Here is a 26310-nt window from a genome sequence, read left to right as displayed (position 1 = left end):
CACTGGAGGGCCAAACAAAGGCTATATTGAGAAGGTGTGGTAGAGACGTGCTACTCACCATCTGTTCCTGTGTGTTCCTCTTGGCCTGACTGAAGGCCTCCTGTAGTGTGTTGAGCAGCAACTCCGACTCGTGGACTCTCTGCATGAGAGCAGCGACCTGAGACACAAATAAAGAAATCAGCATGCTCCAAGGGATCACTGAGCAAACATACAATCTACAGAAAAGGAATGATGTATGCCGATTTATCCACATTCCAACAGGGAGCATTGTACATTCTTTGAAGATTATAACTAACGTAAGAGCTATGCATAAAGATTACTTTACGCTTTTTGCATAAGAACTCTGAATTGTGCGTATGTGTGTAATCAGGACAGACCTTGGCAGTAGTTTCCTCGTTTCCCTTTTTCACAGAGTCCTCCAGCTCCTGTTTTTCACTCAGGGTTCTCTCCAGCTGGTCGTTGGCCTGCCGCAGCATCACCTGGAGCTTCTTTACCTGAGAAGTACCAGAGAAATGAATGGGAGAGAACGGCACCAGTTAACACACTAAATCAGATGGTGCAAATATTTTCTTTTCATTTAGGATTCTTGTCGACATATTTATTCGAATTCATATAGCCACACAACATATGCCATTGAATATGGAAAGACTAAAGATCACATTTATCTATAATCTATAATAAAGGACTTTGATTTTGAGATTTACCTTCCCTTTAAGTATCCTTGGCATTTAGTAAAGATTTCAGAAAGTCCAACTGTAATGGAGTGTCTCAGGGAGGGAGTTACCTGATCACGTGTCTCTGCCTCCTGGCCCTGGATGACTTGCAGCTGTTTCTCGTAGTTGGAGCACATGTCACACCGCCGGCCCAACTTCCTCCCTGCATTCTTCACCTAGTGACAGACGGCCAAGAAACCACTTAGGAGGAATAATACCACATGGTAAATACATCTAGGAGAAAGATGTATATAGAAACTGTGGGCTGTCCATGAGTGCAGACTAAACTGTACACATTTCATAGCAGTGTGAAGATTGTTTACTTTATTCTACAGTACCATTTCAACACTTAGACTACATTGTATTTCTCCGTTAGCCGGTAATAGCCGGCTTTTGGCCAATAAAGAAATTGAAGATCAAATCGGCGCCAGACAAATTGTCCGGGAGACAAAATAATGATTTTTTTGCCTATTCATTGATGGAAATACATTTGACTGGTCATGCTTATCGGACTATAGATTAATTGCAGAATTTAGGGGAATGAAATTGGCACATGTGCAGCATACACATGGTACCTTTGAGCATAAAATCTGTCAGACAGCGCAAGAGCTGCTGCTGCATCTCAAACAGCAAATGTTTTCACTACATATGAGTCAAGTCTTACCTTGCTTCAAAGCAACCTAGCCAAAATCAGAACATATCCATGAAAGCAATAATTTTATATAAACTTTCTTTCATTGTCCAGTAGCCCAAAAGCACAATCCTAGTCATATTAGCAACCCATGCTGGTTGTTGCATATTAGAGCTCCCCTCTAAATTTCAAATAGATATTTTTCTCTGTCACACACCGCTCACATGTGCAGTTGGCTTTTGAGAGTTTTCCAGCTAATTGCATTATGGAACGAAAATTTGCGCCGTAGCCTACCGTCTTGTGCGCTTATGTGAAAAAAATGTTTTTGGGATTGTGGGTGAACAGGGAGTACAGGTGGGGACTAAGTACACACCCCTGAGGGGCCCCAGTGTTGAGGGTCAGCGTGGAGGACGTATTGTTGCCTACCCTCACCACCTGGGGGTAGCCTGTTAGAAAGTACAGGATCCAGTTGCAGAGGGAGGTGTTTAATCCCAGGGTCCTCAGATTAGTGATGAGTTTAGAGGGAACAATGGTGTTGAACGCTGAGCCGTAGTCAATGAACAGCATTCTCACATAGGTGTTCCTTTTGTCTAGGCGGGTATGTTCTGTTAATATGAATTACCATAATCTAAAAGGGATTTCTGTCATTCTGAGCACTGTGAGTGGACGTCCTAATCAGGTTAAGCACCCAATGCATATGGTCCGGTAAATTTCTCAAATACCCGGTCAATTAAAACACTGCCTGTCAAATACCCGGCACCACATTTTCCTAACGGAAACCCTGCTTGAGTGGTACTTAGTGGTGATTTTGAACCAATGTGATTACAAGCCAACAACTGTTACCATGTAAACAAGGTTTAGAGTACAATATCAAACTGGAAAACAAAGCCCAACGAAAATATCATAAAATTTAAATGAACCAAAACACTATGAAAACTGTCTGACCTCTTGCTGTAGCAGGTTCCACTCCTGGTCGCTGACCAACCGGTAGCCTGATGGGGAAAGGAAGGCGGTGTCGGGGGCGTGAGAAATGCTGGACATCAGCGAGGCCGTCTCCTCCTGCTCCGGTGTCATGGCCTTGATGGCCTTCTCCTGGTCCTGGATCATATCAAATTATTTAAATTACTCAAATTATTACTTTAAACTGCATGTCAAAAAAAAAAGTAGAAATTTTACAGACGCAATAAATGAAAGTATAATAAAGGTTGATTTAAGACCTTGGTGAGGAGGAAGTGGCCGGCCGTCAGCTGGATTGAGCTGACCGATATTGTGTCCCCAAAGCCCGCCAGGCCCTCAGAGGCCCCGCAGTCCGCCCCCACCAGGGGCCCGAAGTCGGACTCGTCCAGATGGCTGGTCGACTTAGCCTTATGGTTGTGGCCCCCCAGGCTCTGGAGACCGGGAGAGGAACCCAGGCTGTCTGTGGACTGGACCCTCCGCAGGCAGTCTTTGTAGGAGTCCAAGGGGCCCCCTGCCACCAGGTCTGTGTCTAAGGAGTACATGGAGCCGTGGGCACTGTGGTGCTGGAGGAGAAAAGAGGGAGTAAGTGAGTGGTTGTAATGACGAGAGGTAGATGAGTAGCACCTCAGGCTGCATTTACACTGGAAGCCCAATTCAGATCTTTTGCATATCTGATTACTATCTTAACTATTCCCTAATGTGTAAACAGCAAAAAAAGCACATGGAATCTGATCTTGACTTCCACCTACATACACTACATGACCAAAAGTATGTGGACATCTGCACGTCGAACAACTCATTCTAAAATCATGGGCATTAATATGGAGTTGGTCCCCCCTTTCCTACTATAACAGCCTCCACTCTTATAGGAAGGCTTTTCACTAGATGTTGGAATATTGCTGCGGGGACTTGCTTCCAGTCAGTCACATGAGCATTAGTGAGGTCGTGGCACTGATGTTGGGAGATTAGGCCTGGCTCGCAGTTGGCGTTCTGTGCAGGCTAGCCAAGTTCTTCCACAACGATCGACAAACCATTTCTGTATCGTCATGCTGAAACAGGAAAGGGCCTTCCCCAAACTGTTGCCACAAAGTTGGAAGCACAGAATCTTCTAGAATATCATTGTATGCTGTAGCGTTAATATTTCCCCTCACTGAAACTAAAGGGCCTAGCCCAAACCATGAAAACAGTCCCAGACCATTATTCCTCCATCATTCTAGAGAATGCGTTTCCACTGCTCCAGAGTCCAATGGCGGCGAGCTTTATACCACTCCAGCCGACACTTGGCATTGTGCATGATGATCATAGGCGTGTGTCTGCTCGGCTATGGAAAGCCTTTTCATGAAGCACCCGACCAACAGTTCTTGTGCTGACGTTGCTTCCAGAGGCAGTTTGGAAGTCTGTAGTGTGATGCAACCAATGATTATTTACACGCTTCAGCAGTCCCATTCTGTGAGCTTGTGTGGCGTAACACTTCACAGCTGAGCCGTTAGTGCTCCTTGAGGTTTCCAGTGGACTAATCCATTGTGAAGGCCTGGGGATGGCACAGTCCATCACAATTAAGACAAGTGCTACTAAAATTGTATATGGTTATATTACATAATTGCAATGGTGCCACACTAATAAAATTACTATTTAATAACAAATGCGCTTTCCCCTGTGTTTGATCGTGGTTGCTGTCCGCGGTTCTGAAGCGCCTTTTCCTAGACCATGTTGCGATGTGCCTAATAGCAAAGTTAACCAGCACATTGGTGTTGAGAAAAATGAGGTGGAGGCAGCAGTGGAGAAGAAACCGCAACTTAAGTCTGCAATCAATAGCCTAACTTAAATGTGCCTGGCTTTATGAATCATCAATACATCTACAGAAGTAAGACAGATCCTGCTTCTGTTGGCTGTTTGAGTGTTTGTTTAATAGCCTACGGATTCAGTGAGCACCAAGCCTCATGCAATGACCTATCAAGTAAATAATTTCACAAAATTGGCTATTTTTAATCTTTGATTTTCTGCAATAAAGGCTTTACTTTCTCTCATTAGAACAGCCTCTAGTATTATTTATAATTAATCTAGTGTTGCTTACACTGTTCCAACTTGTCCAAAAAATAACGCTCTTTTCTTGATCTCATTATTACTATTAATAATATTTTTATAATAATAATAATAATAATAAGTAATGTCATTATCATTAGTAGGCTAAGGATAGCAGCCTTTTATAACCACCATTGAGCTGTAGGCCTAAGAGCACATCCTGTTTAGTCTTAATACCATAACTTACCTAGGCCTATATTTCAATATCCCCAAAGATATTAGACCAGATTCAAGTCCGGGCTCTGGCTGGGCCACTCAAAGACATTCAGAGACTTGTACCGAAACCACTCCTGCATTGTCTTGGCTGTGTGCTTAGGGTCGTTGTCCTGTTAGAAGGTGAACCTTCGTCCCAGTCTGAGGTCCTGAGCGCTCTGGAGCATGTTTTCATCAAGGATCTCCCTGTACTTTGCGCTGTTCATCTTTTCCTCAAACCGGAGTCTCCAAGTCCCTGCACTGAAAAACATCCCACAGCATGATGCTGCCACCATGGTTCACTGTAGGAATGGTGCCAGATTTCCTCCAGATGTGACGCTTGGCATTCAGACCAAAGAGTTCAGTCTTAGTTTCATCAGAGTTCTTTAGGTGCCATTTGGCAAACTCCAAGCGGGCTGCCATGTGCCTTTTACTGAAGAGTGGCTTCGTCTGGCCTGAAAGGACTGATTGTTGGAGTACTGCAAAGATGGTTGTCCTTCTGGAAGTTTCTCCCATCTCCACAGAGGAACTCTAGAGCTCTGTCAGAGTGACCATTGAGTTCTTGGTCACCTCCCTGACCACCTTGCTGACCAACGCCAGCTCTAGGAAGAATCTTGGTGGTTCCAAACTTCTTCCATTTAAGGATGGTGGAGACCACTGTGTTCTTGGGGACCTCCAATGCTACAGAAATGTTTTTGTACGATTCCGAGATCTGTGCCTCGTCAAAATCCTGTGGTCTCGGACAATTGCTTCATCCTCATGACTTGGTTTTTGAACTGAAATGCACTGTCAACTGTAGAACCTGAGGAGTGTGCCTTTCCAAATCATGTTTAATCAATTGAATTTACCACAGGTGGACTCCAATCAAGTTGTGGAAACATCAAGGATGATCAATGGAAACAGGATGCACCTAAGCTCAATTTCGAGTCTCATAGCCAATGGTCTGAATACTTATGTAAATAAAGTGCGTATTTAATACATTTGCAAAAATTTCTAAAAACACACGTTTTCATTTTGTCACTACGGGGTGTGTGTGTAACAGTGGCACAGCAACCTAAGGCGCTGCATCTCAGTGCAAGAGGCGTCACTATAGTACCTGGTTTGAATCCAGGCTGTATCACATCCGGCCATGATTGGGAGTCCCATAGGGAGGCGCACATTGGCCCAGTGTCGTCCGGGTTTGGCCGTCATTGTAAATAATAATTTTTTTCTTAATTGACATGCCTAGTTAAAAGTTCCATGTAAAAAATATATTGATGAGGACATTATTTTTTAAATCCATTTTAGAATAAGGCTGTAACGTAACGTGGAAAAAGTCAAGTGGTCTGAATACTTTCCGAATGCATTGTATATAGACTACTGTATCAATTAATCATTCATGAAATGCAATCAAGCATTTTAGTTGAAATAAAGTGAGCCTTGACCAATTAGCTTAAATAATAAATAAACAGTTATATTTCTGAAATTACATTAATGAATGCGAATGTTTAGTCTTTGCTGTAAAAGGCTTGGCAAAAAACCTTACAGACTCTCTGGTAACCTTATATTTGATTTATTGTTGTTTACATTGTTCCAAGCAGTCAGAACAATTATATTGTAATCTATACAGCACCTGTTGCTGGACAGTCAGAAAATATATATGATATAGAAAAAATACAATTTTGGTTCTTCGGGTGGCTGTGTAAACACAGAAAGAGAGAAAAGGGAGAGAAAAAGTGCTGTGGGGATGTGCTGTGGTTGAGCGATGGCAAAACTGCAGTGTCAAGATTGGAAATTAAAGGTGTATTGTCAGAAGAGAATAGTGCTTTTAACATGCTTTAGACCAATTTCTTGAATACTTATGTCAGGAATTCTCCAAGCCACTTAAGGAGATAGCATTTCAGACCACAATTGACCATGCTTGTCACAGAGGATTAGGTGGAAAAGTGAACATTCTACCGTCACAGAGAAGTCATTGTGAAGACGTGGAGTTAATATCCTGAGTTTATGGCCACTCCAGTCCTCAGTTCTCTCTTTGTACGTCATCACGCAACAGACGTCAGAGTGTGCAACAGAAGGTACTATCTATACTCTGTTGTTTTAATGAAATAGTTCATTAAATAGTTTAAAATCATAGCTCAAGTTTTTATTGCTACAGATTCCACAACACGGTTAGCTTTCATGGCTGGGACTGCAAGTTCGTGCGCCGGATTACTGTTAACACTGGAACCGCCATAATCAAACGACAATGGCCTCTGACCTTCGTAAATAAAAAAATATCCCCCCCAAAAAGCAATGTCCTTCACCTTCCCTGACTTTTTCTAAATGTTTGTATTTTACATTGTGGTTTCAAAATTCTGACAAATGAGCAAACAGAAAAGTATTGAGCATTTTTCACACCTATTCCCAACTTAAAACGCCGAGACAATGCACAGTAGGATATTGGCACTAATGAGTCCCCCCCCCCCCCCTCACACACACTGAATGACAAATGGAGGACAATTGCACACCTTAACAATGGAATTTAAATAAGGCTTAACTGAATGATAAGGATGGTGAAGTGGTTGATTTAATTTAGAAAGACAGTGTAATGTGTGTGTTATGCCTATTCATCAGCAGCAAATAATTTGCCCACATGTCCTTGCAGGTTGATATCCTCTATTACCTCTTACTTTATGAAAATAAGCTGTTATGGGACTTTTATTTAAGTTAACTATTACTAATCACATTTATTGTAACGGAAACGATAACATACTACGTAGTAGTAGGCATTTAGAATAATGCAAAACATATCCTTGACTGTCCGAGTTGATGAAGTTGATGAGCGAAGGGACGCAAACGATGCCAGCCCACTGAATGAATGGCCAATGGATGAAACGGGCGATACTTGTGCAAGTTACTTCACAATCAAAATGTAAATTAGGCTTAACTGAATGATGAGGGCGAAGAGGTCAATTTAAAGTTAGAACAATAGTGTGATGGGTTTGTGTAATGCCCATTTATCATTATTGGCGCTTATGTTAATTTGACCATGTGCCTTGCAGGTTGATACCATTCTCTTTTACTTCGTAAAAATACAGTAAATAAAACAGTCCCATAAAAATAACTATTACGAATAAAATGTATTGTAAGTGCCTCCCAGGTGGTGCAGTGGTTAAGCGCGCTGTACTGCAGCGCCAGCTGTGCCACCAGAGACTCAGGGTTCACGCCCAGGCTCTGTCGTAACCGGCCGCGACTGGGAGGTCCGTGGGGCGACGCACAATTGGCCTAGCATTGTCCGGGTTAGGCTGGTCGGGAAATCCTTGTCTCATCGCGCACCAGCGACTCCAGCGACGGTGTTCCTCTGACACATTGGTGCAGCTGGCTTCCGGGTTGGATGGCGCTGTGTTACGAAGCAGTGCGGCTTGGTTGGGTTGTGTATCGGAGGACTCATGACTTTCAACCTTCCTACTAAAACAATTGGATAGAAAAAGGGGTAAAATTCTAAAAAAAAGCATTGTAAAGGAAACTAAAACATGCTACGTGTTGCAGTAGGCCTTTAGAATATTGCTAAAAATATCCTTGACTCTATCCAAGGTGATGAGCAGGAAACAATGAGTGACAATATAATTATTTGTCAAATTGTACATGAAGAGATGGGTGCATTTTGTAATTGACAGACGCAGGGAAAAGATCATCATTTGATCAAATCGTCCTTCAGAGTCAGATGCAGGTAAAAGATTGTGATTTCTGTAGAGTATCAGAATGAGCACATTCTGCCGTTTCTGACACTTACCTTTGTCAAATAATTCTCACAATTCAAGAGGTGCAATCATTTCCAAAATCCACTTAACGAAAATATACGTGCTGTCCATGCCTTCAGCACATGAACACTTGCGAGGCCTCATTGTTACTAGTTTTTTGCTATGTAACCAGAGCAAACTTAAAATAGCTTATTTGTCCCCTCAGGAGTCAAATCAGAGACTGAGTACCACATACAATGTTCACAATGGCAAGCCGAACCAAATTAATGGATGCACTGACAGCATTGCAAATGTTGCAGACACACCAAGACAGTCGTGAAGAGAGCACGACAAATTCCCCCTCAAGAAACTGAAAAGATTTGGCATGGGTCCTGAGATCCTCAAAAGGTTCTACAGCTGCAACATTGAGAGCATCCTGACTGGTTGCATCACTGCCTGGTACGGCAATTGCTCAGCCTCCGGCCGCAAGGCGCTACAGAGGGTAGTGCGTACGGCCCAGTACATCACTGGGGCTAAGCTGCCTGCCATCCAGGACCTCTAGCCAGGCGGTGTCAGAGGAAGGCTCTAAAAATTGTCAAAGACGCCAGCCACCCCAGTCATAAGACTGTTCTCTCTACTACCACATGGCAAGCGGTACCAGAGTGCCAAGTCTAGGACAAAAAGGCTTCAACAGTTTTTACCTCCAAGCCATAAGACTCCTGAACAGGTAATCAAATGGCTACCCAAACTACATTGCTCAAAAAAATAAAGGGAACACTTAAACAACAATGTAACTCCAAGTCAATCACACTTCTGTGAAATCAAACTGTCCATTTAGGAAGCAACACTGATTGACAATAAATTTCACATGCTGTTTTGCAAATGGAATAGACAACAGGTGGAAATTATAGGCAATTAGCAAGACACCCCCAATAAAGGAGTGGTTCTGCAGGTGGCGACATCAGACCACTTCTCAGTTCCTATGCTTCCTGGCTGATGTTTTGGTCACTTTTGAATGCTGGCGGTGCTTTCACTCTAGTGGTAGCATGAGACGGAGTCTACAACCCACACAAGTGGCTCAGGTAGTACAGCTCATCCAGGATGGTACATCAATGCGAGCTGTGGCAAGAAGGTTTGCTGTGTCTGTTAGTGTAGTGTCCAGAACATGGAGGCGCTACCAGGAGACAGGCCAGTACATCAGGAGACGTGGAGGAGGCCGTAGGAGGGCAACAACCCAGCAGCAGGACCGCTACCTCCGCCTTTGTGCAAGGAGGAGCAGGAGGAGCACTGCAAGAGCCCTGCAAAATGACCTCCAGCAGGCCACAAATGTGCATCTGTCTGCTCAAACGGTCAGAAACAGACTCCATGAGGGTGGTATGAGGGCCCGACATCCACAGGTGGGGGTCAAACCCAGAATATTTAGTGGCACAGCTAGCACTGCGGAGCAGTGTGCCTTAGACCACTGTGCCACTCGGGAGGCCCTTTGATCAACTTTATTTGTAGATTTGATTAGTAATAGAGATATTGTAATTCATTAAAGGCCTATTACAGCTTATTTTGACGAAGTAGAAACTAAAAACATGATAATATAACCAGCCAGGTGCGCAAGTGAAATGATTTGCTGTATTCCTGAACAAAAGTACCAGTGCATTGACAATTGTAAAGAATGAATTTCATAAAGATATATTAATGACAAGATACAATCAACAAATTACTTTTTTTTTTATCAGACACTGTATTGTGCCCTTATACACCGGCCCTTGTGCATGTTTCAATCTCGTCTTCTCTTTATGCTTCGGGTCCACAGTCAGCACACAGCTTCGGGGCTGCCGACGTGTGCACCTGCCGACATGACATTTTCGTCTTTTTCTAGAGTGGTAGCTGTGGTGCTTGGGGAAGAGGGAGAGCAGGACCTGCTGCCTGCTTGGCGGCCTGCTTGGCGGCTGTAGTTTCTTTCTTGGTGTTCATGTGGTTCTCACGAAGCTCACATGCCAGATCCATGATGAAGTCTCTCCAGCTGACTGTCTTGTCAAGGCATTGCTTGTACAACATGTGCGCGTTGATAACAGCCATGTCGAGCACTTTGCAGAACACTGCTACAGGCCAGCGGCTAGTATCTTCTTTTACAGAGTACAGTCTTGCCATCTCGTCGAGTGCATCCACACCAGCCAATATAATATAGGTTATAATTCTATAGAATAATATTAATGTAATAAAAGTAGATAGCCTTTCCATTTGCCAAACACCAAAGATTATCTGTATATGGCAGATGGCAACAGTGGGATGCAAGGTGCTGAGGATCCAAACATTTTAGTTCATTATATATCTGTACACCACAAGTGTTGCTTTACCACTCTCTCACTGATGTACAGTACAGCTCCGCTGGTATGTTTTGCAATCAACTTGTCTGCCAGGGAAATTGATGTGAAGAAGTTGTCCATGGTCACCTTTCTGCCTTTGCCCATTTTGTAAGGCTCCCAGTTTTAAAACCACAGTCTGTCACTCACCCGCTGGCATGGTTTAATCTTTCCCGTAAAACGGCACTGAGCTTTCGTTGAGAACAGTTGTTCATCAACCGTTACGTTCTCTCCTGGCTTGTAAGAAGCAAAGAAATCCGTCACAACTTTTCAAGGTGTCTGAGACGGCAACAAACTTGTCTGCACGCGTATTGGTGATGTCTCCTTGTCATCGTAACACAAGTGTCGCATAATCTGTCTTTAAGCAGTTGTGTGGCATGGTCTCTGAAAAAGTCACCCTATACCTATCAGACCAAAATGACTCCACATCCATGCTCTTTCCGCTGTATGCTCTACGGACATACAATAGTGTAATAAATGCTTTGAGTTCATTCATGGACATGTCCTAGGTACGGTTTCCTTTTCTGTGCGCATGAGCGATGGCACAATCTCCAATGTGCTGCAACATCTATCTGTATGTCACATAATCAAAAACATGTTGAGTGCACTGGCAATTTGTGTCTTTGCGTGAGGTGTAAGGCCTACTCTCTGTGAGAATATTCTGCGCTTTTGTCACACTTTCCACCCAAACCGTGCCATCCCTCCCAGACTCCTGTCTCACTGTGGCAGTTGAAGTCAGAATCGGATGAAGACTGGTTGATTTCCACACAATCAGAAGATGAAGATAAGGTCGAACTGACAAATTAACAAGGATTTGTCTGCCCTAAATGCACCACCAAGAGGCTTAGAGGAAGAGATCCTCCAGCTGCGAGAAAAGGATAATCTGCTTTCTAAGTACACCGAACTCCATGTAGCCCAAGCAAACCCAATCGCAGTTATAAATGCCTCCTATTGCAAAGCTGTCGTTGAGTCGGGGGGCAGTGATCTGTCCCAAGCCAACAGACAGATGTCAAGCTCAATTTTGCAGCCCATGGGAGACTGGACACTCGCAAAAGCGTAGGAGATCGGGGAGGCAGTCTGGCCACCCTTCACCTACCCGATCCAGCTATCAAACAGCTTTGGCCCACTTGAGACGGACCTACCAGCCCCGGGAGTCAGCATGGATCCTGGGAGTATACCACCAGCCTCCCTGTGGCACCCTCCCTCACGGCCACCACAGTTCTGTCTTGAGTCTGTGACCTGCTGAAGGGTTTCGGGCCATCTTCCACCTTGCTGGGGTTTCCGACACCATCTGCTGTTGCGGGTGCGAAAATCTGGCTGGCTTGGCTCGAAGCCTTCATCCGCCCTGCCCGAGGCAGTCCCATCCTGCTCCCCCTCTTCCTTCTCCATTGGATTCCATCACAACCACCATCAATGTGGGCATCTTGATGGTGAAGATTTTGGCCTGCCTACAGTCTGTTGACGGACCAAGAGCCACTGACACCCAGGAGCCAGTGTCCATGACATCAACTCCGTCCTGCCCAAGGTTCTGGCCAAACTCTCCAATATTGACACTATCGTCAATCACATACACTACCAGTCAAAAGCTTGGACACACCTACTCATTCAAGAATTATTCTTATTTTTACTATTTTTTACATTATAGAATAATAGTGAAGATATTAAAACTATGAAATAGCACCTTGTCCTGTTGAAAAACAAATGATAATCCCACTAAACGCAAACTAGATGGGATGGTTTATCGCTGCAGAATGCTGTGGCAGTATGCTGTGGTAGCGTGCTGGTTAAGTGTGCCTTGAATTCTAAATAAATCACAGACAGCATCACCAGCAAAGCACCCCACACCTCCTCATCCATGCTTCACGGTTGGAACCACACATGTGGAGATCATCCATTCACCTACTCTGCGTCTCACAAAGACAGCGGTTGGAACCAAAAATCTCAAATTTAGACTCATCGGACCAAAGGACAGATGTCCACAAGTCTAATGTCCATTGCTTGCGTTTCTTGGCACAAGCAAGTCTCTTCTTATTGGTGTACTTTAGTAGTGGTTTCTATGCAGCAATTCGACCATGAAGGACTAATTCACTCAGTCTCGTCTGAACCGTTGATGTTGAGATGTGTCTGTTATCTGAACTCTGAAGCATTTTTTGGGGGCTGCAATTTCTGAGGCTGGTAACTAATGAACTTATCCTCTGCAGCAGAGGTAACTCTGGGTCTTCCTTTCCTGTGGCAGTCCTCATGAGAACTAGTTTCATCATAGAGCTTGATGTTTTTTTGCGACTGCACTTGAAGAAACGTTCAAAGTTAATGAAATGTTCCACATTAAGACAAGTCAGTCAAAGTAATAATGCACAGTCATTTCTCTTTGCTTATTTGAGCTGTTCTTGCCATAATATTTACCAAATAGGGCTATCTGTATACCACCTCTACCTTGTCACAACACAACAGATTGGCTCAAACGCATTAAGGAAAGAAATTCCACAAATTAACTTTTACGAAGGCACACCCCACTTTTGATCAAATAAAACTGATTCCAGGTGACTACTTCATGTAGCTGTACCAAAACATTCCCGGGCTATTTTATCAAAAGTGGGGTTCGATGTTTATCAACTTTAAAAGCAAGAATTACTTTCTCATTGTTTCTCAACTGCAGTATGATATATACTGAACAAAAATATAAAACGCAACATGTGAAGTGTTGGTCCCATGTTTCATGAGCTGAAATAAAAGATCCCAGAAATGTTCAATACGCACACAAAGCTTTTCTCAAATTGAGCACACATTTGTTTCCATCCCTGTTAGTGAGCATTTATCCTTTGCCAAGATAACCCATCTACCTGACAGGTGTGGCATATCAAGAAGCTGATTAAACGCCAAGATCATTACACAGGTGCACCTTGTGCTGGGGACAATAAAAGGCCACTAAAATGTGCAATTGTGACACACAACTCCAATGCCACAGATGTCTCAAGATTTGAAGAAGCGTGCAATTGGCATGCTGACTGCAGGAATGTCCACCAGAGTTGTTGCCAGAGAAATTAATGTTAATTTCTCTACCATAAACCGCCTCCAACGTCGTTTTAGAGAATTTGGCAGTACGTCCAACCGGCCTCACAACCACAGACCGCGTGTATGGTGTTGTGTGGGCGAGTGGTTTGCCGATGTCAACGTTGTGAACAGAGTGCCCCATGGTGGAGGTGGGGTTATAGTATGGGCAGGCAAACTACAGTCAACGAACACAATTGCATTTTATCGATGGACATTTGAATGCACAGAGATACCGTGACGAGATCCTAAGGCACATTGTCGTGCCATTCATCCACTGCCATTACCTCATGTTGTACCATGATTATGCACAGCCCCATGTCGTAAGGATCTGTATACAATTCCTGAGAGCTGAAAATGTCCCAGTTCTTCCAAGGCCTGCATACTTACCAGATATGTCACACATTGAGCATGTGTAGGATGCTCTGGATCGACGTGTAGGACAGCGTGTTCCAGTTCCCGACAATATCCAGCAACTTCGCACAGCCATTGAAGAGTGGGACAACATTCCACAGGCCACAATCAACAGCCTAATCAACTCTATGCAAAGGAGATGTGTCACACTGCAAATCGTGGTCACACCAGATACATGTTTTTTTAAAGCTATCCACCTGTGACCAAGAGATGCATATCTATATACCCAGTCATGTGAAATCCATAGATGAAATTGATTTCCTTATATGAACTGTAACTCAGTAAAATCTTTGAAATTGTTGCGTTTACATTTCTGTTCAGTATACCATTTTGTAGCCCGTCTACTTTTATACAATGTAAAAACACTATTTAAAATTGTATTGCATAGGACGGAATCCAGGTGGTCGGTCACATATACGATATGAACGGGAATGTTTTATAGAGCAGTTGACCTCAGAGAATCGTGTGTGTCTGGGGTAATGTGCTCTCGGTAAGGTGTTGGTGATGTCATATCCCTACCTCTTCAGTACTGAGCCCAAGAAATGAGTCTTCTAAAGGTTCGGTTTCTGTCCCGTCCTCCTCGTTTTGCTCCTTAGCCTGGATGATCCTTTCATTATCATCCTCCTCCTGAGGGGAAGCAAACAATGTCAATAAATAGTCTGAGCATGTAAATACGACTTGTAAACAATGTTACACTTTGACAGGGTATTTCTACCTTATCAACTGGCTTGCATTCCCATAAGCGCACAATATCCTGTTGATAAAATGTCAGTACACTGTCAAGCTGACACGGTAGTTACTCTATTTCTCATGTACCGTCAGATTCACCCTTGCACGGTCAAACACATCCCCCCACACACACACTCCTCTGACTCTGGGTGTGAGTTAAACCTGGGATGATAAACCGAAAATGACATGCAACATTGCCTTCCTCTTACTGAAGCATTTATTGTACGTCTGATAAGTCACAGCATTCTGAGAGTATATCATTTAATTTCTTACCTCTTAATATGGAGTTCATGACACTGTGACGGAGAAGTCCGTCACAGGCCCCAGGCAGTATTTGGTACACTAACACGCACACACACGCTCATCACGCCTCCCTGCTCCACTATCAGCTACGTTAATAATGTGGGTCGACACATAAGTTAACGTCCCTATGTTAGTACATACATTTCACACTTACCTCCCATCAATAACCCGGTTATGGGATAAAGAATATACAGATAAGCATTCATGTTTAATGTAAGCAATGTTTATTATACTCATCAATGTTATGGATGAGCACTTTGTTGGTATGGTTCTGTTCCTCTCTCCATCACTGTAGCTTCCGGGTATGCTGGATAAGGACCAGAGCTAAGGGAATCGGGCTGACTTTGTAGTACCTGTCCCGAATGGCTTGTTAATGTAAATAGCATATTAAAAGACACCATGTCAGTAGGGATATGATTTTGTAAATGTTATATTGGGATATTGTTTCATAAAAAAATATGTTAAAATGTATATACTTTAGTATGTTTAGTTGAATGGAAAATGTTGGTTTGAATAGGTAACTGCTTAATTCATTAATGTTAATTGTTCTGATGGGAGGGGCTACCCCTACAAAAGGAGCCTCTCTTTCAGTTCATTGAGGAAGGCATTTTGGATTAAGCTGTGGATGGGGCAGCATTGTTTTAAGCTGTCCCCATCAGGTATACTTTTGATGGCAGTACTGTTGTTTTTCTTCTGGAATCACTATGTAAATAAACACCCTTGCACAGAATAACTTTTGCGGCTCCGCCATCTTTTTATTTTGATAGAGGTTAGGTTTTCCAGTTTAGCCTTCTGGCCTACTCTACGTGACATATGGTGGCAGCGGTGGGATGGCGCACCGCAAATCAGTGAATTCATTCCTCCTCTCAAGGCAGGTGAAAAGTTGCTGGAAAAGGGCTACCATAGTTGGGTGTGGTTCTGGTACCCCAACTGCTCCTTCAGTCAGCTGGTCTTTTATGACTATCTGCTGGTTCAACTGGTAGCGCAAACGGTTCTGGTTGTGTTTGGCCCCTTGGTCGGGCTCCTAGTTCCTCATACCTCTCCTTCACCAGACGATTCCATGGTGTTCCACCCCATTTCAACTTCAGGTACCTTTCCTATGTCACGTAGAGTAGGCCAGAAGGCTAAACTGGAAAACCTAACCTCTATCAAAATAAAAAGATGGCGGAGCCGCAAAAGTTATTCTGTGCAAGGGTGTTTATTTACATAGTGAATAAACACCCTTGGAGTGGAGCAGAGACAAACGCGCCATTTGCAGTTAATAGGACTACATCTAATTTATTTATAAATCCCAAGCATCAGTAGTTGTCACAATGTGCTTACACAGAAACCCAGCATAAAACCCCAAAGAGCAAGCAATGCATTAGCATGGTGGCTAGGAACAACGACCTACATCAAGTAGCCTAGGTCTAGTGCTGGAAAGTAGTTGTAGGACATGAGTTTACATTTACTGATAAATCAATCAATATAGCAGCAATATTGGATTCAGAGTTAGCAATCTAGCTAAGTGTTTTGAGGTGGGGAATAATATAGTGCCAAGAAAAAGAATGTGAACCCTTTGGAATTACCTGGATTTCTGCATAAATGTGTCATATTTGTCACAACAATAGACAGCGTGTTTACAATAATTTGTGTGTTAGACAAAAATATACTATGTTTAAACATTCACACAAAAGTATGTGAACCCCTAGGCTACTAACTTTTCCAAAAACGAGTCAGGGGTCAGCTAACCTGGAGTCCAATCAATGAGACGATGTTGGTTCGAGCTGCCCTGCCCTACAAAACACACTCACAAAATTTGAATTTGCTATCCACAAGAAGCATTGCCTGATGTGAACCATGCCTCAAACAAAAAAGATCTCAGAAGATCTAAGAATTGTTGATTTGTATAAAGCTGGAAAGGGTTACAGAAATATCTCAAAGCCTTGATGTTCATCAGTCCACAGTAAGACATATGGTCTATAAATGGAGAAAGCTCAGCACTGTTACTCTCCCTAGGAGTGGCTGTCCTACAAAGATGACTGCAAAAGCACAGCGGAGAATGCTCAATGAGGTTAAGAAGAATCCTAGCGTGTCAGCTAGACTTACATAAAACACTAAACAAGAATGGTGTTTTATGGGAGGATCCCACGGAAGAAGCCACTGCTGTCCAAAAAAAAAAACATTGCTGCACGTCTGAAGTTAGCGAAAGAGCACCTGGATGTTCCACAGCGCTACTGGCAAAATATTCTGTGGACAGATTAAACTAAAGTTTAATTGTTTGGAAGGAACACAATACTATGTATGGAGAAAAAAAGGCACAGCACACCAACATCAAAACCAACTGTAAAGTATGATGTAGGGAGCATCATGGTTGGGGCTGCTTTAGGGCCTGGACAGCTTGCTATCATTAACGGAAAAATGAATTCCCAAGTTTATCAAGACATTTAGCAGGAGAATGTAAGGCTATCTGTCCACCAAAGTGGGTGATGCAACAGGACAACGACCCAAAACACAGAAGGAAATCAACAACAGAATGGCTTCACCAGAAGAAAATACGCTTTCTGGACTGGCCCAGTCAGAGTCCTGATCTCAACCCAATTTAAAATGCTGTATCATGACCTTGAGCGGTTCACACCAGACATCCTAAGAATACTGCTCAACTGGAACAGTTTTGTAAAGAGGAATGGTCCAAAATTCCACCTGACTGTTTGGTTGAGTTTATTGCTGCCTATGGTGGGTAACCAGTTATTAAATCCAAGGGTTCCCATACTTCTTACACCCTACACTGTGAAAGTTTACACAGTATGTTCAATAAAGACATGAAAACATATTGTTTGTGCGTTATTAGTTTAAGCACACTGTGTAAATATTGTTGTGACTTAGAGGAAGGTGAGATCAAATTTTATAACTAATTTATGTAGAAATCCAGATAATTCCAACAGGTTCACATACTTTTTCTTGCCACTGTAGCTTACTTTATTTAACCTAGTTAAGTTTATTAAGAACAAATTCTTATTTACAATGATGGCCTACCCCGGGCGAGGCCAATTGTGTGCCGCCTTATGGGACTCCCAATCACGACAGGATGTGATACAGCCTGGATTCAAACCAGGAACTGTAGTGATACCTCTTGCACTGAGATGCTGTGCCTTAGACCACTGCGCCACTCGGGAGCAAGATGTCGGCAAATTCTCTGAAGATCCAAAAATAAAGCTGATATTTCTGGATTTTATTTTGCCAGGTTGCCCATGAAAATGTAAAATCATGCATTCCCTGGATATGTTAGATGAAATAGCTTACTTTTTCAACATAGGCTACCATCAGTTCTTACTTGGCACTGAAAGCATTTTGTCTAGAGCCCTGCTGTTAATGTAAAGTAACTGTCCATTAAGACATTTTGTTTTATCGTTGTATTTGTAATCAAGCAAAATAGTTACATTCATCACAATATGACTAAGTCCATATCACCCAGCTCTAGCACTTCTGTAAAAAAAATGGTAATTTATCGTTAGTGTGCGTACCTGGTCCCTCTTCTTGATCTCCTCCACCTGGCGGAGCTGCTCGGAGGAGAGCACGTTCTCGATCCTCTGCATGTCCCTCATCAGCAGCCTCTGGGACTCCAGGAACTGGTCGTTGGCCCGCTGCCACGTGTGCTTCAGCTGGTTGTGCTGCTGCCGCTCCAGCTCCAGCAGGTGACAAACTAAGAAAATATGGCATTTAGAAAAGGGGGAGGGGTGAGAGATTGAGAGAAGTGGAGGTAAAGAGAAAGAATACTGTGCTGTACTCTTGTATTGAAGTCTCTCATCTTTTTTCCTAAAGTTTTACAGCATGCATTTGAATAAAGCTTTACAAGCGAGTCACCTTCATGGAGCTCTTTACGTAGTTTCTCTGCATCCTCCTGAAGGACAGACTTCTGAGTGTTGAGCACCGCCACGTACATCTCCAGGTCTGTGCGGCAGGATTTCTCTGCTTCCAGGACATGATTGAGCTCCTTTACCTACAGAATGAAAATTTGTCATCTAACTCAAATGACTTATTTCAACTGTAAGCCATTTTTAGACAGTTTTTCCCCCCTCTGTATCACTTCAGACAGTTTTCCCTATAAATGTCATAAATAATCAACACAAAAACATGTTCCTTTGCAAAGGATATAACCCATACCTCAATTGACATTTTGGATGGATAACATTGTTTTGTTAATAAAATTAGCATCATGGAGTTTTTGTATTATAAAAGTCTAACTTCCACAGCATCCATTTTCCTTTCCAGTCCCCGTTGACTAACCTTTGAGGCTTCCAGCTCCTTTACCCTGTCCTCTGCCATTGTCAGCTTGGCTTTCAGAGCTGCCATCTCCTGCTCCATGGGCATCACCACCGACCGCAGCTTCTCTGCACCTTCCTGAGCCTTGGGGGGAAAAAAGACATTCAAATCAAGTCCAAATCTATTGACCTTGAATCAAAACAGACAAATAAGTTGAATCTAAAACAAAAGTGCTCAATTCCATTTAAATTCAGTCAATTCAGGAAGTAATCTAAAATTATAATTCTCGTCAACACTTCTCTATAAGAAAATTGATTTAGAATTGGTATTTCTGTTTCCTTCCTGAATTGAAATGGAATTGACCCCAACTCTGACAAAAGGATACATGTACTCTGATGACCCCCCCACCCCAGGTGTGAAACCAGCTTACCTTTTTCATGTCGTTCTCCAAGTTCTCTTCCTCCTGGCCACCCTCTGAGAGGCGGTGTCTCAGCTCGCCCATCTCCCTCTCCACCGCCTCCCTGTACTGGTTCCATTGAGCACGCTCCTGCTCCAGGCGCTGGTGGAACTGCACCTCGTACTCACGCACTGTGTCTGAGGGGAGTGGGGGTGAGCATTGACTGGTACTGTGTTGAAACTGATCCTCAGTGTAAAGCGTAGCAGTTCATTTGCAACCAGGCTTATCACTGCTTAACTCTTCAACTCAACTTATTTAGCCACAGAATTGTAATCCTATTCTATTTTAATGTCTGCGTGTCAGGCTAAGATGATACGTCATCAAGGCTGTAACAGAATTAATGACTGCCTTTTATGAAGGCCTAGACTAGACTAAAAGGTACATGGGTTACAGCTTTTCTGAAAGCCTTCCAACAGTGTCACCAACTAGATACTGAATGGCAAAATGAGAGCCAGAGGCGGCAAAGTAGAGTTTGCCTAGCTACCTTTCATGATGGCCTGTAGGGAGGTCACCTCCTCCTGCCACTGTCCCTTGACCTGGTCAACGGCCTCCTGCTTGGTGCTCTCTGACACAGTGGCCACTGCCTTGATGTTCTCCATGTCTGCCTGGGCCTGTTCCAGCTGGGCCTGGACACGACTCAGCTCCGACTGGGCCCCCTCCAGAGACGCTGCCTGGCTCTTCAGCTCCTCTGGGGAAGAAAATTGAGGAACTGAGGAAAATACAAGAGTTACCCCATGATAAGGCCGGATATATTCCAGGAGACCAGGGCCCGGGCGCCGAAGACGTGGATGTCGATTAAGGCAACCCGACGCACCTCTCTGAATCAGAGGGGTTGAATTAAATGCGGAAGACATTTCAGTTGTACAACTGACTAGGTATCCCCCTTTCCCTCTCCCATATTCATGAAGCTTACAATTAGTTGGGAGTTTACAATTAGCATAATTGCATGATAGTCAACATCCCTAGTTCAATGATCAAACATTTTAAAAAATCTTGTAAAAAAAATAAAAAATTAAGTGACGTGAAATCACAATTCAGATATGGTCCTGCATATGACCACTAGGGGGAAATACAGTTCTGACTACCGACCAAATAGCGCTCACCTCCATTGCAAAGGCCGTGGGGATGGCAGTCCAAGAAGGAGAGTGTGGCTAAGATGCACATCTCTCTACAAACAAGTGGTGCACATTCATTCTTTCATAACATGCAAATTGCGTTTGACTGTTAGTGTCTATCAATTTTCCATTACATAACGGTAAATATAATACTGGTGATATACATTATTTCCTATCACTTCTAATAGGCAATGTGTTTGGTTACGGTAATTTCTACGGTTAACGCATTCAATATATTATTATTCGTAATTTATTCATTCTCAGAGTTGACATGTAGTTTGCAGAGTGCACAACCTATGCTACACTTGTGAGAAACAAGTTTTGTGTTATTTCATTCCATTTACGAGCTGTCAATTTAGTTATTGTCTTTTGTTTGGTGCGCTCGTACCTGTCAATGTTGAATAAGGACACGCACCCGATTATGCATAGACGTAGGCCTATAGGCTACCTGGCCTGCACGCAAAAGTAGGCATATACAATGTTCTCATAAGAGGATCTGATAGTATTTCTGATTGGCTTAATGCACCACGACTAATGAGCTGTGGAGCTTTCTTCCCCGCAAACAGCAAGAAAACAAAGTCTATTTTTACATCCATTGAGAATATCAATATTTCTTCAATGTATTTGAAAAATCTTTCAATATCCACTCTGTGAGAAAGGAAAAAATGTCATGCTCTGATCCAGTGGAAACTTATCCCTTGAGCAAATTGCCTACAGCTGTGTCTGTCCCGAGCTCACTGGAGCTGGAAGAATATTTGGAGGGCCCAGAATATTTTTTACAATGTTGCAAGTTTGTTAGCACAAGCTTCAGGCCAGACCCAAGTTGAAAGAATGTTTCAAGTTTGTTGCAGACACGCCATGCGTAGCCAATGTGATTTATAGGATTATTTTATTAAAATCTGAATATTTTCTACCTGCAGCCTACTACCTCCCCGTGTAGCCTACTACCTCCCCGTGTAGCCTACTACCTCCCCGTGTAGCCTACTACCTCCCCGTGTAGCCTACTACCTCCCCGTGTAGCCTACTACCTCCCCGTGTAGCCTACTACCTCCCCGTGTAGCCTACTACCTCCCCGTGTAGCCTACTACCTCCCCGTGTAGCCTACTACCTCCCCGTGTAGCCTACTACCTCCCCGTGTAGCCTACTACCTCCCCGTGTAGCCTACTACCAGCAACTTCAGAAGTGCAGATTCTGCTGAAAGCCAGCAGGAGAAGGAAGGTTGAGTCGGGCTAAGTTTATTTTTTCTTCCTTCTACCGCAGATGCGGAAGGGAGATATCAGTGGATGCAGTGGATTGAGAAGCAACCCATGCAAAAAAATATATATATCTCTAGCTTAAAAAGACAGCTTTTGATGGGGATGTTTTTATTATGTTAGACTTCTGCAGGGAAATGGAAATTGTAGGCTAAGGGGTGTTTCAATTAAGGGTTTTTTCTAAATGTTAATGATCCCTAATTCAGGTCACACCCCTACATTGAACAGTCACCTTCTTTGGACATGTAGAGCTCTTTGAACTTGGCCCGTTTCTGGTTGAACTCAGACTCCAGTTGTTGTTTGAGCTTGAAGAACTCTGCTCTCTCCTGCTCCAGGGCTGCCATTCGTTGCTGGAGCACCACTAAGGAAGAGGACAAAACAAGAATACTAAAGAAACTTCCAGAAATAAAAAAGGGATTTCTCTTTACAACCAGCTGCCTTGAAAGAGGGGATGTTATTTATTTTAAGGCGGAACCTGGTCAAAAAAAGTATTGCCCAGGCAGGACTGAGTGGGAGGGTAATTTGGTCTTCAACAATAAGCACTGTTGGTGTTTTTTATAGCATACAATAAATGGAGGTCTAACTGGTGGACAAAGAGCAAATCAATCTCACTAATTGTAGCCAATCAAAAAGGATGACACCTGTGCAGTACAAAATACAAAGCAGCATTCTAGGGGCAAGATCTATTAATGACTGTATTGGCATACTGACAGTGTCAGCAAAAGGTTTGACCATTAAGACACGCAAACTAAACAAAGATCTATGACATGAGCCTACCAAAGAACAAACTCAAGGTTTTCAGAGATTCAAGTTTATACATATAAAACAACATGGGGTGCCTGAAAAGTAACTTCCCCGGTGTCCAACATAATGGTTATATAGCCTACTTCTTAGAGTCAATTTCCAGTGCAGAAAGTACACTAGTTGCAAGTTCCAATCTTTGATGATTTGGGGCTTTAGGCCTACTTGAGGTATAGGCCCATCTGTCCACTAACTTTAGGCTACATACTGTACAGTTTTTCCCCATTCTTAATAATGCATAGCCTAACTCACTACTCAAAAAGACAACAGACCAATCTCAGTCGTTATAAGAGCGTCTGCTAAATGACTTAAATGTAAATGTAATGGAGAGCATAAACGTAGGTTTCCTCATAAATCAGTATGACTTGGAAAGCATGTCTGAATGTTAAATAAAATTGCATTTGAACTTAAATCTACCGATTGTCTGAGGTTGGTCCTTCAGTGTCTTGGAATTTTAGACAAAATATCCACAGTAAAGTATTATTTATCCGACTTTTTAGAGCGTCGGTACCACTGTTGAAATCACCGGGCACATGCGCAAATTCATGTAAACACCGGCATTGTCATGACACATTTCATTTCTCCATTACCAGATTTGGTGTAGCTAGTTAGAGAAAAAAATAATCATTTCAATTCAATCATAGGCTCAATGTATAAAGACATGTTGGCTTAAAATTTATCTGTGGAGTGTGGCTAACGTTACTAGCTTGCTAGTAAACTAAACTAGTCTGGAGCAAAACGTCATACATTGGCCCGTCCCCAAAACGTTACCTGTATAACTTTAGGGCTAGACGCTACATTTTGCAAACCAGAGCAGAGGATGGAGAACTAAATGACTGAATATTCATGCGTCAATAAAAGCTGTTTTCGAAAACGTTTGCTACATGTACAAATATAACCACCACTATCCAACTTCCACTCCGTCGAATAACTCGCATACACTGTCAAGCGCTGCAAAACAACAATGACAGCTAGCTAGCTAACGTAATTAGCATCAACACAGTTCGACTATCTAGTTAAAGCGTCGTCTGTGGCTAAAATAGATCCAGACAGGTGGGTCAGCAATCATATGCCATTCTTATCGCGCAAAATGTAACGATACATGTATTTTCTAACAAAGTATGCACATCTAGTTTGGTGCCCGTGAAGCTCGCTATGTATTATATACATCCATTGTGAAATAATGGCCAAGTATAGGTAAGGTTGGTGACACGTCGGGTGATGGTGCTAGCTAAACCGAAGATTCACAGGCCGCTTATAGTATCTGGATTAGCTCGAAACGTCACCACATCATATACTTCCAAAAAAAGAACAAGCTTTACCGTCGTGCTGGGTCTGCCGGGCGGATTCCGTGGCCTGTTCGGCCATGGTTTCCAGGGAGGTGGAAATGCTATAACCAGCTTGGTGTAGAAGAAAACTAGATAGAAGTGTCCAAGAAAACAGGCTGCCTGCTACATGGAAGGCAACATAATTGGAGAAACAGCTCTTCTTCTTCTTCGGCGGTTGGCATACAACGTTATGGTGCATTACTGCCACCTACTGCACTGCAGTGTGTGCCAGCGACAGGGTGAAACTAAATCCTACCAGCCAGCCCTGTTTCTCTTTAAAAAATATTTGCGACTGTATCGAATGACGTTCTACTCAATATACTATTTTCAACATACTCAATATAAAATTGACTGTATCTCCTTCTCTCTTATACTAGATCTGTCTCTCTTTTTACCTCTTACTGCCCACACGGTATCAATACATGCCCCACTGTCTCTGTTTCCTTGCAATAATCACATTCCTGTTGGATGCTTTCCTATCACATTTAAAGTCTTATTCATTTTACATTTACATTATAGTGTTTAGCAGACACTCTTATCCAGAGCTACTTACAGTTAGTGCATTCATCTTAAGATAGCGAGGTGGGACAACCACATATCACAGGCGTAGAAAGTACATTTTCTTCCTCAGTAACATAGCTATCAGTAGAGTCAGAGCTAGAATGGGAGGGGGGGGTGGTAGGATACATTTTTATTTATTTTAGAGGGGATGAGGACGATTATTTAAGATACTGTTTGAAGAGGTATGTTTTCGGAAGATGGGCAGGGATTCTGCTGTCTTAGCTTCATGCGGAAGCTGGTTCCACCATTGATTGGGGTGCCAGTACAGCCTTGCTCATTGAAGCTACAACACAAACATCCCCACTACTAAATATTTGTATAGCCAGTACAAGAAACAGCTCTTCTTTACATTTGTATTGGTGGATCGCAACCAACTGAAAAGTGGAACCATCCTCCTCTAATGTCTTCACTGCCTCAGCATATGACAATCTTCTGCTCTACTCTGACTCTGGTCACTTAAACCTGCCTCTCTCGCACCGGACACTTCCGATCTCCAGCAACATGGGCACCTCTACAATTGACATACACAACTTTATCCACCGAAACTACACAATCCTATGTCCCATGCCTCCCAGCACACTTCCCACATCTTGGAATCTCCTTCCTATATACTGCTGCAACATGACCATAAACCTGGAACAATGCAGTGGATACGGCACAAAAGCTCTAACAGGATAACTAATATATCCTTACATGACTTTGTTGGGTAGAGACTGACTCAACACTCAAAGGGACTGACAGTGACTCCTCTGTTTCACCACGCTCCCCACTGGGTCTGCAACGCACCAAATGGCAGGCGTCACAAACACACGGAATCTTCAACTTCAATTGCTCCATCTACATAATGAATGCTACCCCAGAAAACACTCCTTTCAATTGTGCCCTGTTCCTAAGAGCAAAACAAGAAATTGATATCGATCTACCTATTGTACTGGATTGTGAGGCTCCTGTGTTTCCGCCAATTACGTATATAAACCCTGGATTGCTGATGCTATGTATTGGCCATTGAGAGGCTTCGAAGCCACCGGTCGGCCATATTGGCACTCCCGAGTATGAGCAGTCCTCCATAGGAATGAATGGAATTCTACAATATTTCAATTAAATGTTTCAAGGACACAATTAAATTAATTGTAGTATTTTGTTCTTGTAGTGGGGACAGTAACATAAGAACCTAAATAAATAAATAACTTTAAGGAAAGAAATATATTTTCATGTTTTACTCGCATAATATAATTTCAAGTATGCATTAAGGTGTCTGTGATATAATACGTGTCAAAGGCAAATGTAGACATTAATAAATGCATTTCTAAATATTTTTAGTACCAAGATGACCAAAATGGCTGTGCAGTGGGTTCAATACAGCAGCCCCTGTCAGTCATTCAGAGTTAATACACATCATTGGTTTCCACCTACTGTTCTGGAGTGT

The 26310-nt window shown here is 42.9% G+C and overlaps 1 protein-coding gene across 2 annotated transcripts in view; it reads right to left on the bottom strand.

Moving 5' to 3' along the window:
* LOC135548679 (rab GTPase-binding effector protein 1-like) overlaps positions 1-24491 on the bottom strand; it is a 30473-nt gene extending 5982 nt beyond the window's left edge. For both annotated transcript variants that reach the window (XM_064978510.1, XM_064978511.1), the window contains exons 1-13: positions 24318-24491; positions 22427-22555; positions 20311-20514; positions 19800-19963; positions 19394-19513; positions 18971-19106; positions 18631-18809; positions 14615-14722; positions 2562-2864; positions 2290-2442; positions 785-889; positions 378-494; positions 59-157 (exon numbers count right to left, since the gene is read on the bottom strand). In XM_064978510.1, the coding sequence (XP_064834582.1) occupies positions 59-157; positions 378-494; positions 785-889; positions 2290-2442; positions 2562-2864; positions 14615-14722; positions 18631-18809; positions 18971-19106; positions 19394-19513; positions 19800-19963; positions 20311-20514; positions 22427-22555; positions 24318-24363 (1863 nt within the window). In that variant the 5' untranslated portion in view covers positions 24364-24491. The remainder of the gene's footprint in view (positions 1-58; positions 158-377; positions 495-784; positions 890-2289; positions 2443-2561; positions 2865-14614; positions 14723-18630; positions 18810-18970; positions 19107-19393; positions 19514-19799; positions 19964-20310; positions 20515-22426; positions 22556-24317) is intronic.
* Between the last annotated feature and the right edge of the window lie 1819 nt (positions 24492-26310).

This window comes from Oncorhynchus masou, chromosome 11 (assembly GCF_036934945.1).
Source record: "Oncorhynchus masou masou isolate Uvic2021 chromosome 11, UVic_Omas_1.1, whole genome shotgun sequence".
Lineage (NCBI taxonomy): Eukaryota > Metazoa > Chordata > Actinopteri > Salmoniformes > Salmonidae > Oncorhynchus > Oncorhynchus masou.
The sequence above is the reverse complement of the archived record's forward strand: the minus strand, read 5'-3'. Positions and strand labels throughout refer to the sequence as shown.